Source organism: Pseudorca crassidens, chromosome 20 (assembly GCF_039906515.1).
Source record: "Pseudorca crassidens isolate mPseCra1 chromosome 20, mPseCra1.hap1, whole genome shotgun sequence".
NCBI classification, from domain to species: domain Eukaryota; kingdom Metazoa; phylum Chordata; class Mammalia; order Artiodactyla; family Delphinidae; genus Pseudorca; species Pseudorca crassidens.
Window position 1 is genome coordinate 35,544,845 of NC_090315.1, and position 18,509 is coordinate 35,563,353.

The 18,509-nt window shown below is 56.0% G+C and overlaps 1 protein-coding gene across 8 annotated transcripts in view; it reads left to right on the forward strand.

Annotated features, from left to right (window-relative positions):
- The window catches only part of ADGRG1 (adhesion G protein-coupled receptor G1), a 40,084-nt gene extending 21,575 nt beyond the window's left edge, over positions 1 to 18,509 (forward strand). For 6 of the 8 annotated variants that reach the window (XM_067720390.1, XM_067720393.1, XM_067720388.1 and 3 more), the window contains exons 2-14: positions 4,664 to 4,758; positions 5,252 to 5,674; positions 7,319 to 7,451; positions 8,019 to 8,193; positions 8,830 to 8,961; positions 9,312 to 9,428; positions 9,651 to 9,696; positions 9,955 to 10,058; positions 10,834 to 10,952; positions 12,850 to 13,118; positions 14,219 to 14,327; positions 15,337 to 15,605; positions 17,040 to 18,509. In XM_067720390.1, coding sequence (XP_067576491.1) covers positions 4,698 to 4,758; positions 5,252 to 5,674; positions 7,319 to 7,451; positions 8,019 to 8,193; positions 8,830 to 8,961; positions 9,312 to 9,428; positions 9,651 to 9,696; positions 9,955 to 10,058; positions 10,834 to 10,952; positions 12,850 to 13,118; positions 14,219 to 14,327; positions 15,337 to 15,605; positions 17,040 to 17,170 — 2,088 coding nt within the window. In that variant the 5' untranslated portion in view covers positions 4,664 to 4,697 and the 3' untranslated portion in view covers positions 17,171 to 18,509. Of the gene's footprint in view, positions 1 to 4,663; positions 4,759 to 5,251; positions 5,675 to 7,318; positions 7,452 to 8,018; positions 8,194 to 8,829; positions 8,962 to 9,311; positions 9,429 to 9,650; positions 9,697 to 9,954; positions 10,059 to 10,833; positions 10,953 to 12,849; positions 13,119 to 13,369; positions 13,522 to 14,218; positions 14,328 to 15,336; positions 15,606 to 17,039 lie in introns of those variants that run through there. The other 2 variants (XR_010939257.1, XM_067720394.1) reach the window with 2 other exon arrangements.

Genomic DNA, 18,509 nt, shown 5'->3' on the forward strand with positions numbered 1-18,509 from the left:
TGTCCACTCAACTTCCACCTCCATCCTCCGAGGAAATGGGTTTTCCAGGAGCCTGGACTGGGCCCGCGGTGACTCGGAAGTGACTCAGGCCCCGGCGGGAGAAAGTGAGCCACGGGTGCCCTGCCCGTTTCCCCCTCCCCCACCACGAGGATGGGCAGGGCTGGGCCTGCGCAGCCGCAGCCCGGGGGCCCTTCCTCCCGGGCCCAGCCAGCCCTGGGGATGGGCAGCCGGGGAGTCTCGGCTTAAAGGAGCCCTGGTCCCCTCCGCTCTGCCTGGATCCTTGGGGACTCTGTGGTGGTGGCCCCCATTGTGTCAAGCTGGGCCAGACTGTTTTGTTCCCTGTGTTTACGGAAGGCCTGAGGCCAAGGGCAGCTGCTCCAGAAGGGGAGCTGGGGGATGGGGGCATCCCTAGGGGGCTTGGCCCCCCAAATCCTCTCTCCCAGGCTGGAGTTATCTGCACTGCCTGTGGTCTTGGCTGACCCCGGCCCCACCATTTTTCTCTCCTTTTCTTTGGGGCTCTCCCAAAGCCAGAGGGGCATGCATCTCTAGAAACTGACAGTGCCAGCGCTGCAAGGAGTTCTCTAGGGTGAGACTGAGGTCTGTGTCTTGGCTCCACTGGTGGAGATCTCGGAACAGATGGCCCTTCCCTAGTCTCAGTTTCCTGATCTGTAAAATGGCAAAACAGTAGGACCGGCCTTACAGGGTGGCTCTGAGGATTCCTTGGTAACGTAGATGGTGCCCCAGTTGAGCTCTCCTGTCCTTCAGAGGCTTCTGGGGACAGGCTCAGTTCCAGGCTGTGAGGAGGGAAGTTTTCTGGGTGGGGTTTCAGTCTTCCTGGAAAGGAAATTCATGCTCTAAGAATTTCCCATCAAGGTGCTTTGGAAGTTGAGCTGGCTGTGGGGGCCCCGAGGGGATTACATGGAGGGTGGGAGGGAAGGTGTAGGAGTAGGAACCTGTGACAGGCCCAGGGGTTGATTGAGGGGCACGCATGAGCTGGTCAGGAAGGATACAGAGATATCTAGCTGACACCTATGGTGCCTGCCGTGTGCATGGCCCTGCTCCAAGTCCTCTACAGGTATCAATTCATTTAATTCTCACAACGACCCTTGCAGGAGTCTCAATTTTTATTCCTATCTACAGGTGATGAGAGTGAGGCCCAGAGAGGGTGAGTAACTAGCCCAAGGATACACAGCTATTGAGTAGGGGGACTGGGATTTGAACCCAGACAGTCTGCCTCCGGAGTCTACTAAGGGTGGGTTAAAGGAAGCCAGGCAGTCCCTCCCCTCTAATCCCAAGAATGTCCATAGGACTAGAGTTGTTCGCCTTGGAGTGGCTATTCAGGAGCCAGGAATGTCAGGTCATGCCATTGATCCCTGTCTGTTGGAATCATGGTAGTTCACAGTGGTGCAGCCTCACTTGTATCCCTCCAGTGATGGGGAGCTCACTCTCTGTTTCCACCTTTTTGCTCTCAAAGGAATCAATCCAGGAGGATTGATGAAAGCAGATGATTCTGCCCTGTCCTGGGCCCTGTATACCGATAGTGGTAGCTCACTTTGAAGGTCAGTGGGCCGGAGAGATACATGGATTCTGGCCAGCTCCATCCTTGTTTTCTGTATGATGTCAGGAAATCACTGGCCCTCTCTGGGCCTTGAATCCAAATGCCATAGATGGAAAATTGGGGCCAAATCTGCAAAGTGATTGTGAGCTCTGAGTTCAGAAATATAAAGCAGGGGTCAAAGCAGGGGTTGGGGGGGGGCTTCCTGGAGGAGGTGTCATTTGGATTGGGGATCAGATGTTGACAGCGACAGCGACCGGCAGAAAAAAGAAGGAAAGAGAAAGGGTCCAGGAGAGACATGTTTCTGTCCCTGGATGCTGGATTTCCTTTCACTGGTCTGGAGTGGCAGTTTCAAAAGGAGCCAAAATGGGAGACACTGCTTTGGAAAGATCCCCAGTGTTCTCCTTACTTGCAGCAAGTAATAAATCAATCCTTCTCCCTAAAAACAAAAACACCCAAAACCAAAAAAAGAACCCCAAAAGGAGCCAAAATGCTCAGAGAGGATGCAGAGTGAAACCTTAAATATCACAATGTAGGAAACAGCGGCCATTCCCCCGAACACTTTCACATCCTTCCTCTCAGGGGTCTTGTGATGTCACCAGGGCAGGATGATGAAGCCAACTGACCAATGATTAGACTGACCAGGCCCTAGAAATTGGGGTTCCATTACACATGGTGGGACACTGGAGACGGGCTCTAGCTTGAGGGGGCCAGCTTTGTTCAAGGAAGGCCCAGACCAGGAAGGAGACAGTGAACTCCTGCATGGACCACCCCTCCATTTAATGCTGCCCGTAAATATTCCATCCAAAAGCCACTTCTTCCTGGAAGCCCTCCTTGGTTTCCTCCCAAAGTCAAACTCCTCTCATGCCCCATAGTTGCCAGGCTTCCTTTTGTCTGGCTCGTGGCAGATGATTGCATCTGTCACCACAGCCATATGTAGTGCCTCACAGGATGAGGATGGCTGTTCGTGACTGCCAGCACCCAGCTCAGTCATAAGGCCAGCTGGCAGTGGGGAGGCCAAGCCACCCAGCATCTCTCTATAAGTACCAGGCACGCAGGTTCCCTGCCAGGCACTACAGTCCTGACCAGGCAGGGAAAGCCCTTGGTGTCTGGAACAATCTTGGGCAAGTCATTTAATTCATTGGATCTCAGGTTCCCTGTCTGTGAAATGGGCCAATGGTAGGGCTGACTTCACAGAGTTGGAATGAAGATTAATACAGGTATAGGGGTGAGGGGGGTGGATCAGCACAGGCTGGCAGGTAGTAGGTACTCAGCTAATAGAGGCTGGGGGTGGGGCATTCTACAAGAGGATGGGGCTGAGGGGAACTGGATCACCCCCGACTTGGGCCACACTATGTCTCCCGGCCAGACTGGGACGTCCCCCTGCCTTTCCAGCTGCCCTGGGAACTGGCTCCCCCTGGTGGCCATAACAGGAAGTGCCTGTCTCCTCTATCCCCTGGCTGTAGAGGGCGCTGTGGCTGCACTAATCCTTCACTCCATTTCCCTCACTGTCCACCTGCCCAGCGACCTCCGTGCACACTAGGCCCTGTGCACAGAGATGGATCAGCAGCTCCCTGGCTAGCACCAGGAGGAGGGATGTACCATCCTGCACCTCCCAGAGTTGGCTAACGGGACCCTATGAAACAGAAACAGACACACAGACATAGAGAGCCAAAGGAGGCCAGGACTGACTGTAGAGGGAGTTGAGGAAGGCTTCCTGAAGGAGGTGACCTCTGAGCTGGGTCTTAGGGATGATGATCGTGAGGTTCTAGGAGGAGAGCCCTGCAAGCCCCCTTTTTCCTGTGTCTTCTTCAGGCCTGGAGGAGGCAGCGTGGTTGGGGTGGTTCCTGGTGGTGCTGGGGAACCTCTCCCCCCACCGATTCTAGCCTGATGACCCCATCACTGCTGCATCTGGAGGGAGGTACTATTATTCGTCCTGTTTTCCATGACCCTCTTACAGGGTCATGCAGTGAGCAAGAGGTGGAGCTGGGACTTGAACTCAGCCACTGCCTCTTTTTAATTTTTTTTAATTTTTGTATTTTAATTTTATTTTATTGAAGAATAGTTGATTTGCAATGTATTGATTTCTGCTGTACAGCGAAGTGACTCAGTTATACATATATGTTCTTCTTCATATTCTTTTCCATTATGGTTTATCACAGGTTACTGAATATAGTTCCCTGTGCTGTAAAGTAGGACCTTGTTGTTTATCCATCCTATATGTAATAGTTTGTATGTTCTAATCCCAAACTCACAATCTATCCCTTCCCCACCCCTCCCTTGGCAACCACAAGTCTGTTCTCTATGTCTGTGTGTTTATTTCTGCTTCATAGATATGTTCATTTGTGTCATATTTTAGATTTCACATATAAGTGGTAGCATATGGTATTTGTCTTTCTCTGTCTGACTTACTTCACTTAGCATGATAATTTCTAGGTCCCTCTGTGTTGCTGCAAATGGCATTATTTCATGTTTTTATGGCTGAGTAGTATTCCGTTGTATATATGTACCACATCTTCTTTATCCATTCTTCTGTCAATGGACATTTAGGATTTTTCCATGTCTTGGCTACTGTGAATAGTGCTGCTATGAACATAGGTGTGCATGCGTCTTTTTGAAGTATGGTGTTGTCTGGGTATATGCCCAGGAGTGGGGTTGCTGGATCATATGGCAACTCTAGTTTTAGTCTTCTGAGGAACCTCCATACTGTTCTCCATAGTGGCTGCACCAATTTACATTCCCACCCACAGTGTAGGAGGGTTCCCTCTTCTCTACACCCTCTCCAGCATTTGTTATTTGTAGACTTTTTAATGATGGCCATTCTACCTGTGTGTCGATACCTCACTGTAGTCTTGATCTGCATTTCTCTAATAATTAGCGCTGTGGAGCATCTTTTCGTGTGCCTGTTGGCCATTTGTATGTCTTCTTTTAGCCACTGCCTCTTGATGCTCAGCTCCTGGAAGCTCTGGGGAGGTCCACGGACTGTTTCCACACTTGCCTCCCCACCTCATATGCCACATCCACGCTACCCTGGCTTCTCCCTCTTCAGGGTTGGCACAGCCACCCTGTGGGTCAGGCCCTCAAGCCAACACTCTTGTCCTCTTTCAGGCGGTGACTTCTCAGGGTGACTTTGGGGAGGAAGATGGCTGCCCAAGTGCTGCTGCAGACAGTGCCGTTCCTGCTGGGTCTGCTCCTGGTTCCAGGTAGGCTTTCCTGGAGGTACCCTAGGACTTAGTTAAAATGCCATCCTTATGTTAAGGATGTCTAGGTCAGCTGCCAGCACATCCACTAACCCCTTTGGGCAGGCACAGGCCTGAGGACACAGCTTAGCAAGTGGATGATGGTACCTTGGAGAAAGGAACATGGACTGGGTTTTGGCCCTACTCACCTCTGCAGCCAGTGCATCCTTGTGCAGTACACAGCCTGCACAACTGTCTGTGGCAGGCATGGCCTCATTAAATGTTTTATTGCTATTTAAAATATTATTTTGTCTTTGAAATTATTATTGATTTTGAGTTTGTTCTTTTCATATTTTGAAGCCAATAATCTTTGAATAGGGTAGACTCACATTTTTGGAGACCCTTTGAGGTATAGGTCCTTGGAATGTGTGTGGGTCCTAGGCACTGGGCTCCTGTGTTCTGGGCCCGGAGCCTGCCCCTGGGCCCAGAGTCCCATCTGCAGTCTCTGCTTCCTCAGGTGCCCGTGGCGGGGGCCCCCGGGAAGACTTCCGCTTCTGTGGCCAGCGGAACCAGACGCAGAACAGCAGCCTCCATTATAAGCGGACATCTGAGCTGCACATCTCCATCAAGAACACTGAGGAGGCCCTCGTAGTCCATGCGCCCTTCCCTGGAGCCCATGTGGCTCCTAGGTCATTCCCTCATCCCAGGGGCCTCTACCACTTCTGCCTCTACTGGAACCGCCATGCTGGGAAATTGCATCTTCGCTACGGCAAGAGCGACTTCGTGCTGAGTAACCAAGCCTCTGACCTACTGTGCTTCCGGCAGCAGGAGAAGAGCCTGGCCGAGGGGGCCCCACTGTTCGCCACCTCTGTCAGCTCCTGGTGGAACCCCCAGAACACCAGTCTGCCCAGTGCGGCCGGCTTCATCTTCCCCTTCCACAGTAAGGCGACTTCCAGGCACAAGGAGCAGCTTGGCCGAAGGCCTGGAGGCGGGGAAGGCAAAATGCGCGGGCGGCGGGGTTAAAGCAGACGGGCCGAGTGTCGGGTTGCGGAGCAGGGGCTCTGTGCGCAGGCAGTGGGGAGCCAGGGAAGGTGTCCGAGGAGTGGAAGAGTGTGATCCACGGTGTGCTTTGGGGAGGTTTGTGGGAAGTTAGGGGTGAGGGCGGAGGGGCGAAGTGCCGTCCAGCGGCTGCGGGGAAGGCCCAGGTAGAGGACGGTGAGTGAACGGGGTGGGAGCAGAGCGAATGGAGCGACGGGACTGCGGGGAAGGCCCAGGTAGAGGACGGTGAGTGAACGGGGTGGGAGCAGAGGGAATGGAGCGACGGGACTGGAGGTCAGGAGGCCGAGGAAAAATTCTGCTTTGTCAGCATCACCTAGAGTGTTTATCCCCATTTCTCGGAGGAGAAACTGAGGCACAAAGTGGCACAGCTCGTGAGTGAGGGAGCCAGGATCTGAACCCCGCAGCTGACTGGCATGAGGGGATGGGGGCAGGGGTGCGGGGGAGAGCAAGAGGTCAGAGGTCAGGACGCAGCGAGGCCGGAGGCTGACACTGAGGTGTGCAGACTGTGTGTCTGGCTGGGGTGTGACAGGTGTGGTGTGGCCGCTGCCTTCTATTCAGTGCTGAGTGGGGGCAGGGAGGAGGGGGTGGCCCAAAGGAGGTGGAGGCTCTACTCAGGGTCTAGGATTTCCCTGATTCTGGGGCCTTTCAGGCAGCTCCAGTTTGGGGCGGGGCTGCCATGGCCGGCGGGGGCGGGGGCGGGGGGGCAAATCGCGTTGAATATGTTAGCAGCTCTGGGCCCTTGGAAATGCTGGGCGGTGGCAGCAGTGGGCCCAGGTGCTGCCCAGGGCAGCAGACAGGGGCCAGGGCGGTAGATAGGGCTCCCCGCCCCCAGGCTGGGATTCTGCCCCAACCTGGGAGGGTTTAGGGCAAAGTCAGGCATAGCTGCAAATTGACTTCCTGAAGAGCAGATCTGGCCTGGCCTTATTTGGTCTGTAGAGAGTTTTTTGAAAACATGAGCCAGGGTTTTCAAATGATCTAAAAATCAGGCTTTCTGCCTTGTAAATTCAGATGGGAGCACAGGGCCTGCCTTCCTTGCTGGCATAGGGCATGCCCCCTCCCCACATGTCCTTCCTCCCGTCTGCCTACCTCATCTGAGTCCCGTCTGAGCCCTGGAGGTGCCTGAGTCTGCAGCCCTTGGGTGCATGGTACCCGGGTGGAGGGCCTGGAGCCAGCACACAAGCCCCGCACCCGCCAGCTCCTCCTGAAGGGGGCTTGGCTGGCCCTGGGGAACTGGCCCTCCCAGCTCCCTGTGTGTGTCAGAAGCATGCCTGGGTAGGTGTGTCCCAGCCCACCCTGCTGGGGCTGGAGTTGCCGGGGGCTCCACAGGACAGAGCCCCGTCTGGCTGGCTGCAGCTCTGAGTGACTTGAGGGAGTCCACTGCACCTCTTGGAGCCTCAGTTTCCTGCTCCGTAAAATGGGGATAGAAGCTTTCAGAATCACTGGAGGATTAACAGAGAGTGTAATGAGTGTGGCCGGGCACCTCATTCAACAGCCTTTGGTGGGTCTGTCCATCCCTCTCCCCCAGCTCCTCCCCTGAAGACCTCCCACAGCGCCTCGGTGGACACATGTGAGCTGAAAAGGGACCTCCAGCGGCTCAGCCAGTTTCTGAAGCATCCCCGGAAGAGCTCAAGGAGACCCCCGTTCACCCCCACGGACCAGTAAGTGTGGGTCCCAGTGTGTGAGGGGGGAGGAGGAGGCATCCCCCAGACCCGGGTAGGGCAGGGCAGGGCAGGGACCTGGAGCAGGCGGCTGTATGGAAACCTCCCCTGGGGCTGGAATGTTCTCATCTTTCCATCTTCTCCGGGAGGAATTGAGATACAGCCCTGGAGGCCAAGCCCCTCCCCTGCCTGAGTCGTTAAAAACAAATGTCACACCCACCAGCCCAGGTCAGCCGCACCCAAGCCCTCCTCTCCAACAATAAAGTGAAAAGGATTGACCCATTTTACAGCTCAGCAGACTGAGGCCCAGAGATGGGTAGGGCTGCTCTGTTGCACGTAGTGGGTCGGCCCAGGCAGAACTGGGCCCACAACCTGGTGGCCGCGTCCGAGGATAGGTCCCCACCCCCCTCCTTTCCTGTTTGCTCTGACGCTCTGGCTAACTCCCTGCCACCCCCGCAGGTCATTCTGTCCGCCCCACATTCTTTCCTGTGTATCTGCCTGAATCTCTCCTCTCCCTCTGTCTCCCTGCCTACTTGCCCGCCTGGATCCGCCCCTCACACCCAGCAGTCACCCACCCTCTCTCCCCACTGCCAGGCAGCTGCAGAGCCTGGAGTCGAAGCTGACCTCTGTGAACTTCACAGGGGACACGGTGTCCTTTGAGGAAGATCTGGTCAACGCCACGGTGTGGAAGCTCCAGCCCACAGCCAGCCTCCAGGACCTGCGCATCCACTCCCAGCGGGAGGTCAGGGGTCAGGATAGTGGCCAGGGCAGGAAGCAGATGTGGAGGCCGTGAGCACTCCCCTCCTCTGGGCCTCCGGGAGCCAGATGTGTGCTGATGAGGAAGGCCTCAGACCCAAAGACTACCTCAGTCAGTGGCTACCCGGTGGAACTGAGGACCCTTCCTGATACAGTGGTGGGGACAGAGGTGGGGAGGGACCTGGTCCCTGCACAGGGGGCTCCTGTGGCACATCCTTGTGGACAGACAACCAACACCAAAATGCCTGTGCCTGCAGCCCTCTTGTGAGCCTGCCCTTGGTGGGCCTAGTTGGGGGCAGAGGGCTACACACCCTGCCTTTCTTATCCCCCAGCACACCAGGGAGCCATAGGCAGGGTCAGTGTCTGAAGCCCAGACACCAGAATACCACGTGGTTCTCCCAGGCCCATTTGCCCCTGGGGCCCTGGGCTCTAACGACAAGCGCCCCAGCCAGCGCTGGTGCCAGGGAAAGGAGGGGTGAGAAGGGCTGTTGTGAGTCAGGCCTGGCTTCCTGGAGGAGGTGGGCTTAGAGATGGCAGCGCCCAGGAAGGCATGTGCTGGGGGGATGTGGGGGGATCTGGAGGCCCACCTCTGGCTGAGCCCCCGTGGGACTCTGGTCTGCAGGGGGAGCAGAGCGAGATCCTGGAGTACTCGGTGCTGCTGCCCCGCGAGCTCTTCCAGAAGACCAAGGGCCAGAGGCAGGAGGCTGAGAAGAGACTCCTCCTGGTAGACTTCAGCAGCCAAGCCCTGTTCCAGGTATGGGGCTGTCGTCCTCGGGCCCTCCCCCGGGGGAAAGCAGCTTCTGTCTGACGGAGAGGTGGAAGGGTAGGCATGGAGCCCAGCCCCTTCCTCCAAGAGTCCTTGTAAAGTCAGAAATCGGACAGCAACGTGCAGGTCTCCCTGGGAGATTTAGACCTGGCAGAGTGTTATTCTCACTATGGTGTAAATGACTACCCTCGCAAGAATCTTTTTCCAGAGGGAGACTCAAAATCTGGGAGCAATGTGCTGGGCAGAGACAGGAGTCTAGAAGGTCTGGGGAACTTCTGAGCTTTTCTTCTCAGTCCTGAGCCCCCTCCCTACCCTCTTCCCCCACCCCATATACCTAGGACAAGAATTCCAGTCAGGTCTTGGGGGAGAAGGTCTTGGGTATCGTCGTGCAGAACACCAAAGTAGCCAACCTCTCGGAGCCCATGGTGCTCACCTTCCAGCACCAGCCACAGCCGGTGAGTGTGAGCAAAGAACCAAGGACACAAGGGTCCCCGTTGTCCATGTCCTCCTGTCCCCCTCTCTTCTGAATCACTTGTCTTTAACAAAATGACCGACTGGCTGAGGGCATCGGCCAGTCAGGTACAAAAGGGGTGGGGCCCTGGCACTGACTCCCTCAGCCTGGCTGGAAGGGAGTAGACTGTCGTGAGACCCACTCCCCTTCTTTCCTGTCCCTACAGAAGAATGTGACTCTACAGTGTGTATTCTGGGTGGAAGACCTAACATGTGAGTGTGGAGGGGCCTCTGAGCTGGGCAGGTACCTGGAGGCAGGTACCAGGGGGTCCTGGAAGGTGGGGGAGATGGAGTTAATCAAGGGGGGCTTCCTGGAGGAAGGTGGGCTTTGAAGAGGGAGTGATGTCAGGCTAGGGATCTGCTGAGGGGAGCAAAGGCTCAGAAGAGTGATGCAGTCGTGCATTTGTGGGGTATAGTGGGGTGCTGGGGTGCTGGGCTTGATCTCAGAGCCCCATGCTGACCCCTCCTCAGTGAGCAGCCCCGGGAGCTGGAGTGATGTGGGCTGTGAGACCATCAGGAGAGAGACACAGACGTCCTGCCTCTGCAACCACCTGACCTACTTTGCAGTGCTGATGGTGCGTGGCCCCCTCCTTCCCTGCTCCCATACACAGGCCGGGTTCTTGCTGTGTGGCCACTTCTCGCATATATGTTATCCATTCCTCACAACAAGCCCCGAGGTGACTCCTGTTGTTGTCCCATTTTATAGATAAGGAAACTGAGGCTCAGAGAGGTTAGGCAATGTACTCAAGTTCACACAGCTAGTAGTAAGTAGAAGAGCTGGTCTCTAAAGCCCTTGTTCTTTATTCCCAAAATCTGGTGCATGATAAAAATGCAGGTTCCTGGTCCTAACCTAGGATTCTGATTCCACAGGGCTGGGGTGGGGCCAGGAGTATGTTTCTAAGGAGCCCTCAAGGGGATGCTGAGGCCCTTGTGATGGACTTCAGTGCCCCCGAGATCTCAGAAGCTTTGTGTCCTAGGCTCATTCTCCCCAGCTCTTAGGACCCTAGCATCTGAGGGACCGGAGTGGTCGTCCAGCTCTCTCTGGGCGTGGTGAGCTCACTGCCTCACAGGAAACTTATTTCTGTTTTGAATGCTACAGAAAAACAATTAGTGCCAGGACAGAAAAGGGATTCTCTGGTGGAGGGTTCTTGACCTTGGTGGGACAGGGATCCATTTGAGAATGTGGTGAAAAATGTACTCGTGGGACCACACTCTTCTCAGTTGGGGGCAGGTGTGGTTCATAGACGCCCAAGGCCGTCCAGGGACCACGGGTTAGACCGCCATCTGGGCAAACCCTCAGTGTCGAGTTGGGGGCACTGAGGCCAGCCCTGACCTGCCTCGTGGACCCAGGTTACCTCTGTGGAGGTGGACGCCATCCACAAGCACTACCTGACTCTCCTCTCGTACGTGGGCTGTGTCATCTCCGCCGTGGCCTGCGTCCTCACCATCGCTGCCTACCTCTGCTCTAGGTAGGACCTGGGAGCAAGAGGGAGGGGGGCAGGGAGAACCTCCATTCCAGGCCCCCGGGCTGGGACCCCACGTTGAGGGAGACCCACCCTGGAAATTGGCCTGACCCCGAAACGTGTGTATAGTTTTGGAAGCCCTGGGAGGTGCAGCCAGCTGACCCCCAGGGGGGCATTTCCTGCTCAGATCTGTGGTGTTTGGGTAACATAGCATTTCCGGTTTACATTAACTGCCAACATTTAAAATTGGGAGAGTTGACATAAGAATCTAGATTCCTGTCTTCGAATAACCAGATGTGCTACCGCTGGGGGCACATGATAATGTGACAGTGATGGTAATGATAATGGTGGACACTTACATCACGCGGCCCACATGCCGCACACTGTTCTAAGTGCTTTACACGCGTGAACTTGGTTCATCCTCGCAAGGGCCCTATGGAAGAGTGCTCAGAGAGAGTAAGTGACTTGACTGAGGTCACGCAGCGGGGAAGTGGTAGCAGCAGGCTTGAACCCAAGCAGGCTGGCTCCAGGCCCACAAGGCCTGGGTTAGTGGAGCTGCCTGGCAGTGGCCGCTGTGGACAGGTAGAGCCCCCAGCCCCTGTTCTCTAGTGCCTGTTTTGAGGCCCGACCCCCTGGCTCCATGGAGGCGTGTGTCACCCCAGTCGTTGGGGTGCCTGCTGAGAGAAGGGGCCGCCTTCGGTGGAGTGAAGAACGCCTCCACCCACCCTCAGACCGGCTGTGTGTGGGTCTGGACTGGCAGTGCTGGGCTCGGCCTAAACTGAGGCCCACCTGTAGTTGGGCCCTGGACCCGTCTGCGTGGAAGGGAGACATCCTTAGTTCTGCTGTAGAATGAAGACTCTTGGAGTGTGCTCACTGTTCTTGCGGGGACCGGGGAGGGTAGAGCCGTGTGAAGGCCACAGCTGCGCACGTGGTGGGGCTGGAGCAGGCGATGAGGAGGGACGGCTGGCAGGCTGAGTGGAGAGCTGGGGGTGAGGGCACAAGCCCCTCCCAGCACCTGCCCATTGATCACAAAAGTGCCCCAGGACAGAGGGACAGGAACCCTTAGGGACTGAGCACCTCATCTGTGCCGGATGCTTCGTATCAGTGTAACTCTCACCCCAACCCTGCGAGGGGGGCCATCCTCCCACTTCACAGATGAGTACACTGAGGGTGAGGGGGATGGGGCCAGCCTAAGGTGGTGCCTCAAGTTAGGGGTAGGGTGGGCATGGGGATCCAGGATGGTAGGTGTTCTTCTGCACTCTCTGGAGCAGGCAGTGGATGGTGCCAGGTGGACAGAAAGGCTGGGGACAGGAAGGCTGACAGTGCCCTGCACCACACAGTATCTTGGGATGGGAGCAGGACGTGCACACACAGACTTGCAACCTCAAGGACACAGGCCACACAGCGTGTGCTCACAGATGCACAGTAGTGCAGACAGATAGGCAGACACAGAACATGGGTGGCATGGATTCTCCAAAACAGCAGAAAATCCAGTCTTTCCCTTCTGACTTTGGGAGCGTCTGGTTGATTGTAGTGGCTGATTTGTCTTCCTCGCTGTGCTTGGTTAAATCTGCCGTTAGATGCACACACGGTGCCTGAGCCTGTGGGTGTTGGACACATGGAAGGTGCACGGGGACAGAGCCTAGCTGTAGCCACGGGAGGCCGCGCGTGTGTGTGCGCGTGCGTGTGTGCGCGCGCGTGTAGCCTGGGAAGGCTGCCTGGAGGAGGAGGGGTGGGCGGGCATACCTCCCACCTCCCCCTCCCCCCTCCCCCCTCTCCCACCCCTCCCCCTCCCCCCTCCTCCCTCCCCCCTCCCCCCTCCTCCCTCCTCCCTCCTCCCTGCCTTCCCATGCTGGCCACCAGAGTGACCCTGCCTGCCCTACCTCCACCCTCCCCTGTGCAGGAGGAAGTCTAGGGATTACACCGTCAAGGTGCACATGAACCTGCTGCTGGCCGTCTTCCTGCTGGATGTGAGCTTCCTGCTCAGCGAGCCGGTGGCCCTGGCAGGCTCCGAGGCTGCCTGCCGCACCAGTGCCATCTTTCTGCACTTCTCCCTGCTCGCCTGCCTCTCCTGGATGGGCCTCGAGGGCTACAACCTCTACCGACTCGTGGTCGAGGTCTTCGGCACCTATGTGCCAGGCTACCTGCTCAAGCTGGGCATCGTGGGCTGGGGTGAGTTGGTGGAGGGGGTTGGTGGGCCCCCCAGACCTGCCTTTTCCTCTTGGTTTCTGGCGAAACATGGGCACCTGGTTCCACTTCTCCACCTGCCCCTCTGACCATTCCCTCACTTGCTTCCTTCACTCACCCATTCTCAGGGGTTGCTTACCTTGGCTAGTTCAAGGTTCTCTTTAGGAAGATGAGGTGATGAGCCCTGTCCCCATGAAACGCTTACATATTCTCTACATCTGTCACTGTTTTACAAGTGGGGTTTGCAGACGGAGCCACCATGTATGGATGTGCAGGTTGCGCACTGCTCAAAGGCACCCGGTTGTGGATGAGTGGGGCCGTAATTCAGTCCTCACCTGATTCACCCAGGCTCATGGTGGCCCTGCCTGTGGATCCCCATGAACCTCAGGTACCAGGTTCCCCGTGGCTCTGGTATTTGTTCTTGGCCGACAGCAACCCAATTCACCTGTGGCCCAGACCTCTCTTTGTCAGACCTGGAGGCCCAGGGGCACACACCACAAGTCCTTGAACATTGCACAGGCCCACCAACCTCCACATGTCCCCGACCCCAACTTGCGGCTCCTCCCGTGTTTCTCATTCGGCCCTTTCTTGGTTCACTTCATTGATATATATGAAATTCCTTCAGAGTTGGCTCTTTGTCAAAATCCAGGTGTTTGGTGGTGGGCAACCCTTCCAGGGAGCTCTCAATCTTCACCTCATGGACAAGGTCGAGGCCCAGGGCAGACATCCCCTCGGGGTATAACTCTAGATGTCCCCTGTTGAACTGTCCTCCACCCCACCAATGTCCTGTCTGCTCCTCCAATCTCTCCTTGTGACAGCCAGCCCCTCAGCAGGGAACTGCAGGCCCTTTCCCCTAGGGGGCCCCAGGATGCTGAGGGTGCAGGGGTAAGGTCAGGGGAGATGGGCTCCCTTTATGAGAAACCAGAACTGGAAAGGAGAAGGGTGGGTCCGAGCTTGGAGGACCTGCCCCAGATGGGACTGGGTAAGCTCTGGGACCACAGGTCTGAGAGGGGGTCGCACCAGAGGGAAGGGGAGGGCAGGCCTCAGAGGGTGGGAGATGGAGCTCCGTGCTTTGTTGCCTGCAGGCTTCCCCATCTTCCTGGTGACGTTGGTGGCACTGGTGGATGTGAACAACTATGGCCCCATCATCCTAGCCGTGCACAGGACCCCAGAGAGTGTCATCTACCCTTCCATGTGAGTGGCTTGTGCAGTGGGGGCAGGAAGGTGGGCCTCATGGTGCAGAGGTCAGAGAGTAGCCTGGGCCCAGGTCACGCTGACCAGGAGACTCCTGGGTGCCAAGCTGCTGGAGGTATTGGGGTGACCCTTTTCTCAGGGAGGGTGAGAACGGCCCTGGATCTGCCAGTCACTTGCCAGATGACCTTGCACAGGTCCTAGCCCCTCTCTGGGCCTCAGTTTCCCCACTTGCAAGTGGGAGTATGGGTTGGAGCAGCTGAGCCTCCAGCATGTTCCTTTGCTGCACCCTTCTATCCTCTTCCCCATGGAAAAATGGAAAGGCTGAGACCCAGAGAAGGCAGGAATCCACACCACGCTGCTCAAAGGCACCCAGCTGGGGGATGAGTGGGGCTGAAATCCAGTCCTCCTCCACTCACCTAATTCACCCAAGCTGGTGGTGGCCTGGCCTGTGTGTCCCCCTGAACCAGACTAGACTCCAGGGCTCCTGAGCCCTAGGCTAGGAAGGAACCCTTTCCATTCCTTCAGTGTTTTGAAAATTTCAGTTGATTTTGCATCACTTTGTGCCATCTGTATTATTATTTGTTTAATTTTTTTCTTTAAATCATCTGGCTTGTTAAATGTATTTTTAAAAAAATTATATCAACTATAAATGGGAAACAAGCATTACTTGTCATGAACAGTGAGTAGTCATGAAAGCAAACACAGGAATAAGGAAACCCTGGTACTAAATTCTTGATGAAAGCAGTGGGCCTAAAGTCTGGCTTTTTTTGAAAAGGGAGACTAGCAAGTGTTAGAAGTGTTAAAAACGTTTTAGGACCAAATTAAGCCTTTCTCTTGACTACAGAGAAGGAATAAAGGAGAATTGAAAGGAGAGTGGCTTTTTGGCCCTTGAGTCAGTGGTGTTTAAAGCAGCTGTCCTGTACTCGGGCTCACCGTGGTGCCTGCCCAGGGCCCAGGAAGCACCGTGCCAGCCCGGCCTTGCAACGAACCTTCGTGCCCTTGCCCATAGGTGCTGGATCCGGGACTCCTTGGTCAGCCACGTCACCAACCTGGGCCTCTTCAGCCTGGTGTTCCTGTTCAACATTGCCATGCTGGGCACGATGGTGGTGCAGATCGTGCGGCTGCGCCCACACGCCCAGAAGTGGCCCCACGTGCTGACCCTGCTGGGTCTCAGTCTGGTCCTCGGCCTGCCCTGGGCCTTGGTCTTCTTCTCCTTTGCTTCTGGCACCTTCCAGCTTGTGGTCCTCTACTTTTTCAGCATCATCACCTCCTTCCAAGGTAGGCATGGAGAAAACCCCACCCCCTGGCCCAGGCAGGGTGCCCATATATAGAGCACAGACCAGGGAAGGGATGACCCAGATGACCTGAAGGGCCTTCTTTGGACCTCAGCCTTCCCATTCGTAAAATGGGGGCATCCAGGCCATAGTTGACAAGTCTTTGTTGAGTACTTATAGTGCACAGGCCCTGTGTTAAGCCCTAGTGCTGTAGTTGTGAACTGGTCATGCAAGGGCCTTTTGCTTCCACAGAGCTCATCTCTACTGGGAAGGCCAGGTGTGACAAGCAAGGTCGCAGACATCAAAGGGCATCTAGGAGAGGAGGGAAGTAATAGTGGGCGATGTTGTGGACAGTCTGAGCTTGGGTGGGGGACACTTGGGGGAGGGAAGCCTCTCTGTACAGGAGACATTTGAAGACAACAGAAGGATCGAGCCATGGAGAGATCAAGGGCCCGTTACTCCAAGTGTGTTTCTCAGACCAGCAGCATCGGCATCATCAGGAGCTTGTTACAAACACAGACTCTGGCCCACCCCAGGCCTGCCGAGTCAGAATCCTCCTTGTAACAGACGCCCAGGGGATGCAGCGCATGGTACAGGCTGAGGAAACCTGGTCTAGGGGTGGAGTGCTCCAGGCAGAGGGAGAAGCATGAGCAAAGGTCCTGAGGCTAGAACTAGGTTATGTGTTGGAAGAATAGTGAGGAGCACTGCTAAGGAGTAGTGAGGCGGGGGTGGGGGGAGGGGCTGGATCATGAGGGCCTGGCTTGATGCCATCAGGGTCCCTTCCTGCTCTACCTGCACCCCTCTACCCCCGCCCCCCGACATCTCACACACACACATATTCACACACACACATATACACACACACCTACCTTTGTTTTTGGCCACGCTGGGTAGGGAGGAGGCCTTGCCCTCCCTGTTTTCCTGCCCAAGTCCTCCCCATTGCATGGGGTCCCCATGCAATGGGAGTGGTGTGTGAGGGAGGTGAGTCTTTGTTTTCTCATCTGTGACGTGAAGGGGACTCTGTAGGGATTATAAATCATGCTCATAAATGCACACATTTACTGAGCTATTAATAAATCACAGTATTATGATTTGGGGAGGAGCGTATCACATGGTACTTAAGCAGGTGGGCTCTGGAGGCTGACCACTGCTGCTTGACTCCTGGCTCAGCCAGGCCCCTTATCTTCATGGGCCTCCGTCTCCTCGTTTGTAAAACAGAAAAGTAATGATGAGGTCTGATCTCAAGGAACCTGGAGAGAATGAAGTGAGATGACGTACAGGGCACTGCCCAGTGCCTGGTGCATAGCAGGTGCTCCGGGGATCACATCGGTGTGGGGAACCTGTGTAGGGAGGAGGACAGGGGCAGATCTGGGTCCAAGGAAGGGAGCGGGGTTGGGCTGGGGCTGCCCCCAGCCTCTGAGCCCTGTGCCCCCCACAGGCTTCCTCATCTTCCTCTGGTACTGGTCCATGCGCCTGCAGGCCCAGGGTGGGCCCTCCCCTCTGAAGAGCAGCTCGGACAGTACCAGGCTCCCTATCAGCTCGGGCAGCACCTCGTCCAGCCGCATCTAGGCCGCCAGCCCCCCGCCGATGCGAGGAAGCAGAGTTGTGGTCTCTCTTCACTGCTGCTTGTGGCCCCTGCAGCCAGGCCAAGCCAGCCGGAGACTTGAGAAGGCCCAAGGACCTCGGAAGGATGGGGCTGTTGCCATGGCAGCCAGACTCCCAAGCTGGGCCTTCTGAATTGGCCGGGGGGCTACTTGCCTCTTGGGTCCAGCTCAGGGGGCTCAAGGCTGGTCTTAATGCACCACCACTGGACTGGCCCTCACGGCTGGAATCTGCAGGCCTTGGACCTTGGAGGCTGGTGGCATCCTTGGCCCTGTGCCCCAGCCCAGGACAAGAATGTGCCGTAGCTGTTCTGTCTCTGGTGATCACCATGAGGGCGCTCTGTAGCCCCTGTCATTTTAATCTAAGGATGGCCCGCAGGGGAAACGAGTCAGAGCTTTGAGCCAGACCCCTGGAGGAGGAGCATTCCCTCCCTGGAGCATAATGACAGCCCAGGGAGGGAGCCGGGCTGTCGTTATGCTGGCCCTCTGAGCCCAGGGCAATCACCTTTTGTCAGCCTCCCCAGCCCTCCCTCTCCCCTTCCTGGTCCTCCCTCTCCTTGGACCTCCTTAGCCCTCCACTCACAGCCCGGAGTCCCCAATTCCAATGCTGGATGTTGGGTAGTGGTTCCCAAGAGCTACCTGGTGCCTACTGTAAACCTTTATCTACTGCATGGGCGTTTGCCTGCCCCTGACTTGGCTTAGTATAAACGTTCTGGACTGGGCTAGGCCCATCTTCCCATCTGGCCCTCTCCACAGCTGCATCACCCTAGCTCACCACTGCCAAGCCGACACCTCACAGGGGCCCGCAGCCGCTCCCGAAGCCCTCTTGTGGCAAGAACTGTGGAACGTAGCAGTCCAGATTTGTTTCCACCCCAGCATTCCAAAGACTGAGACACGCCTCCCTTGGTGATGCTTGTAGAGCCTGACACGCTCCGTAGAACCCCTGCAGATGATCTTGAGCACACCTCGCAGCCCATCACGGTTAATTCTGTTGGACACAGGTGGCCAGACCTGGTCGCTTCCCCTGCGAGCTCTCAGTCTAATGTGGGAGGCATGCATGAGACAAGAATTCTTAGAGGTACAGGCACAGAGTTGGGGGAGCCCTCATTCCTGGCTGGGACTCCAGGAAGGCTTCCTGTAGGAGGCAGCATTTGATCTGGCTCTCAGCCTTAAAGATGGGGAGGATTTTCTTTGTAATTACCAGTTCATTTGTCTTCATATTAAAAAGAAGTACGTGTTCATCGTAGAGAATTTGGAAGCTGTAGAAGAGTACATAGAAAAAATAAAAATCAGCTGTTGTCGCCTAA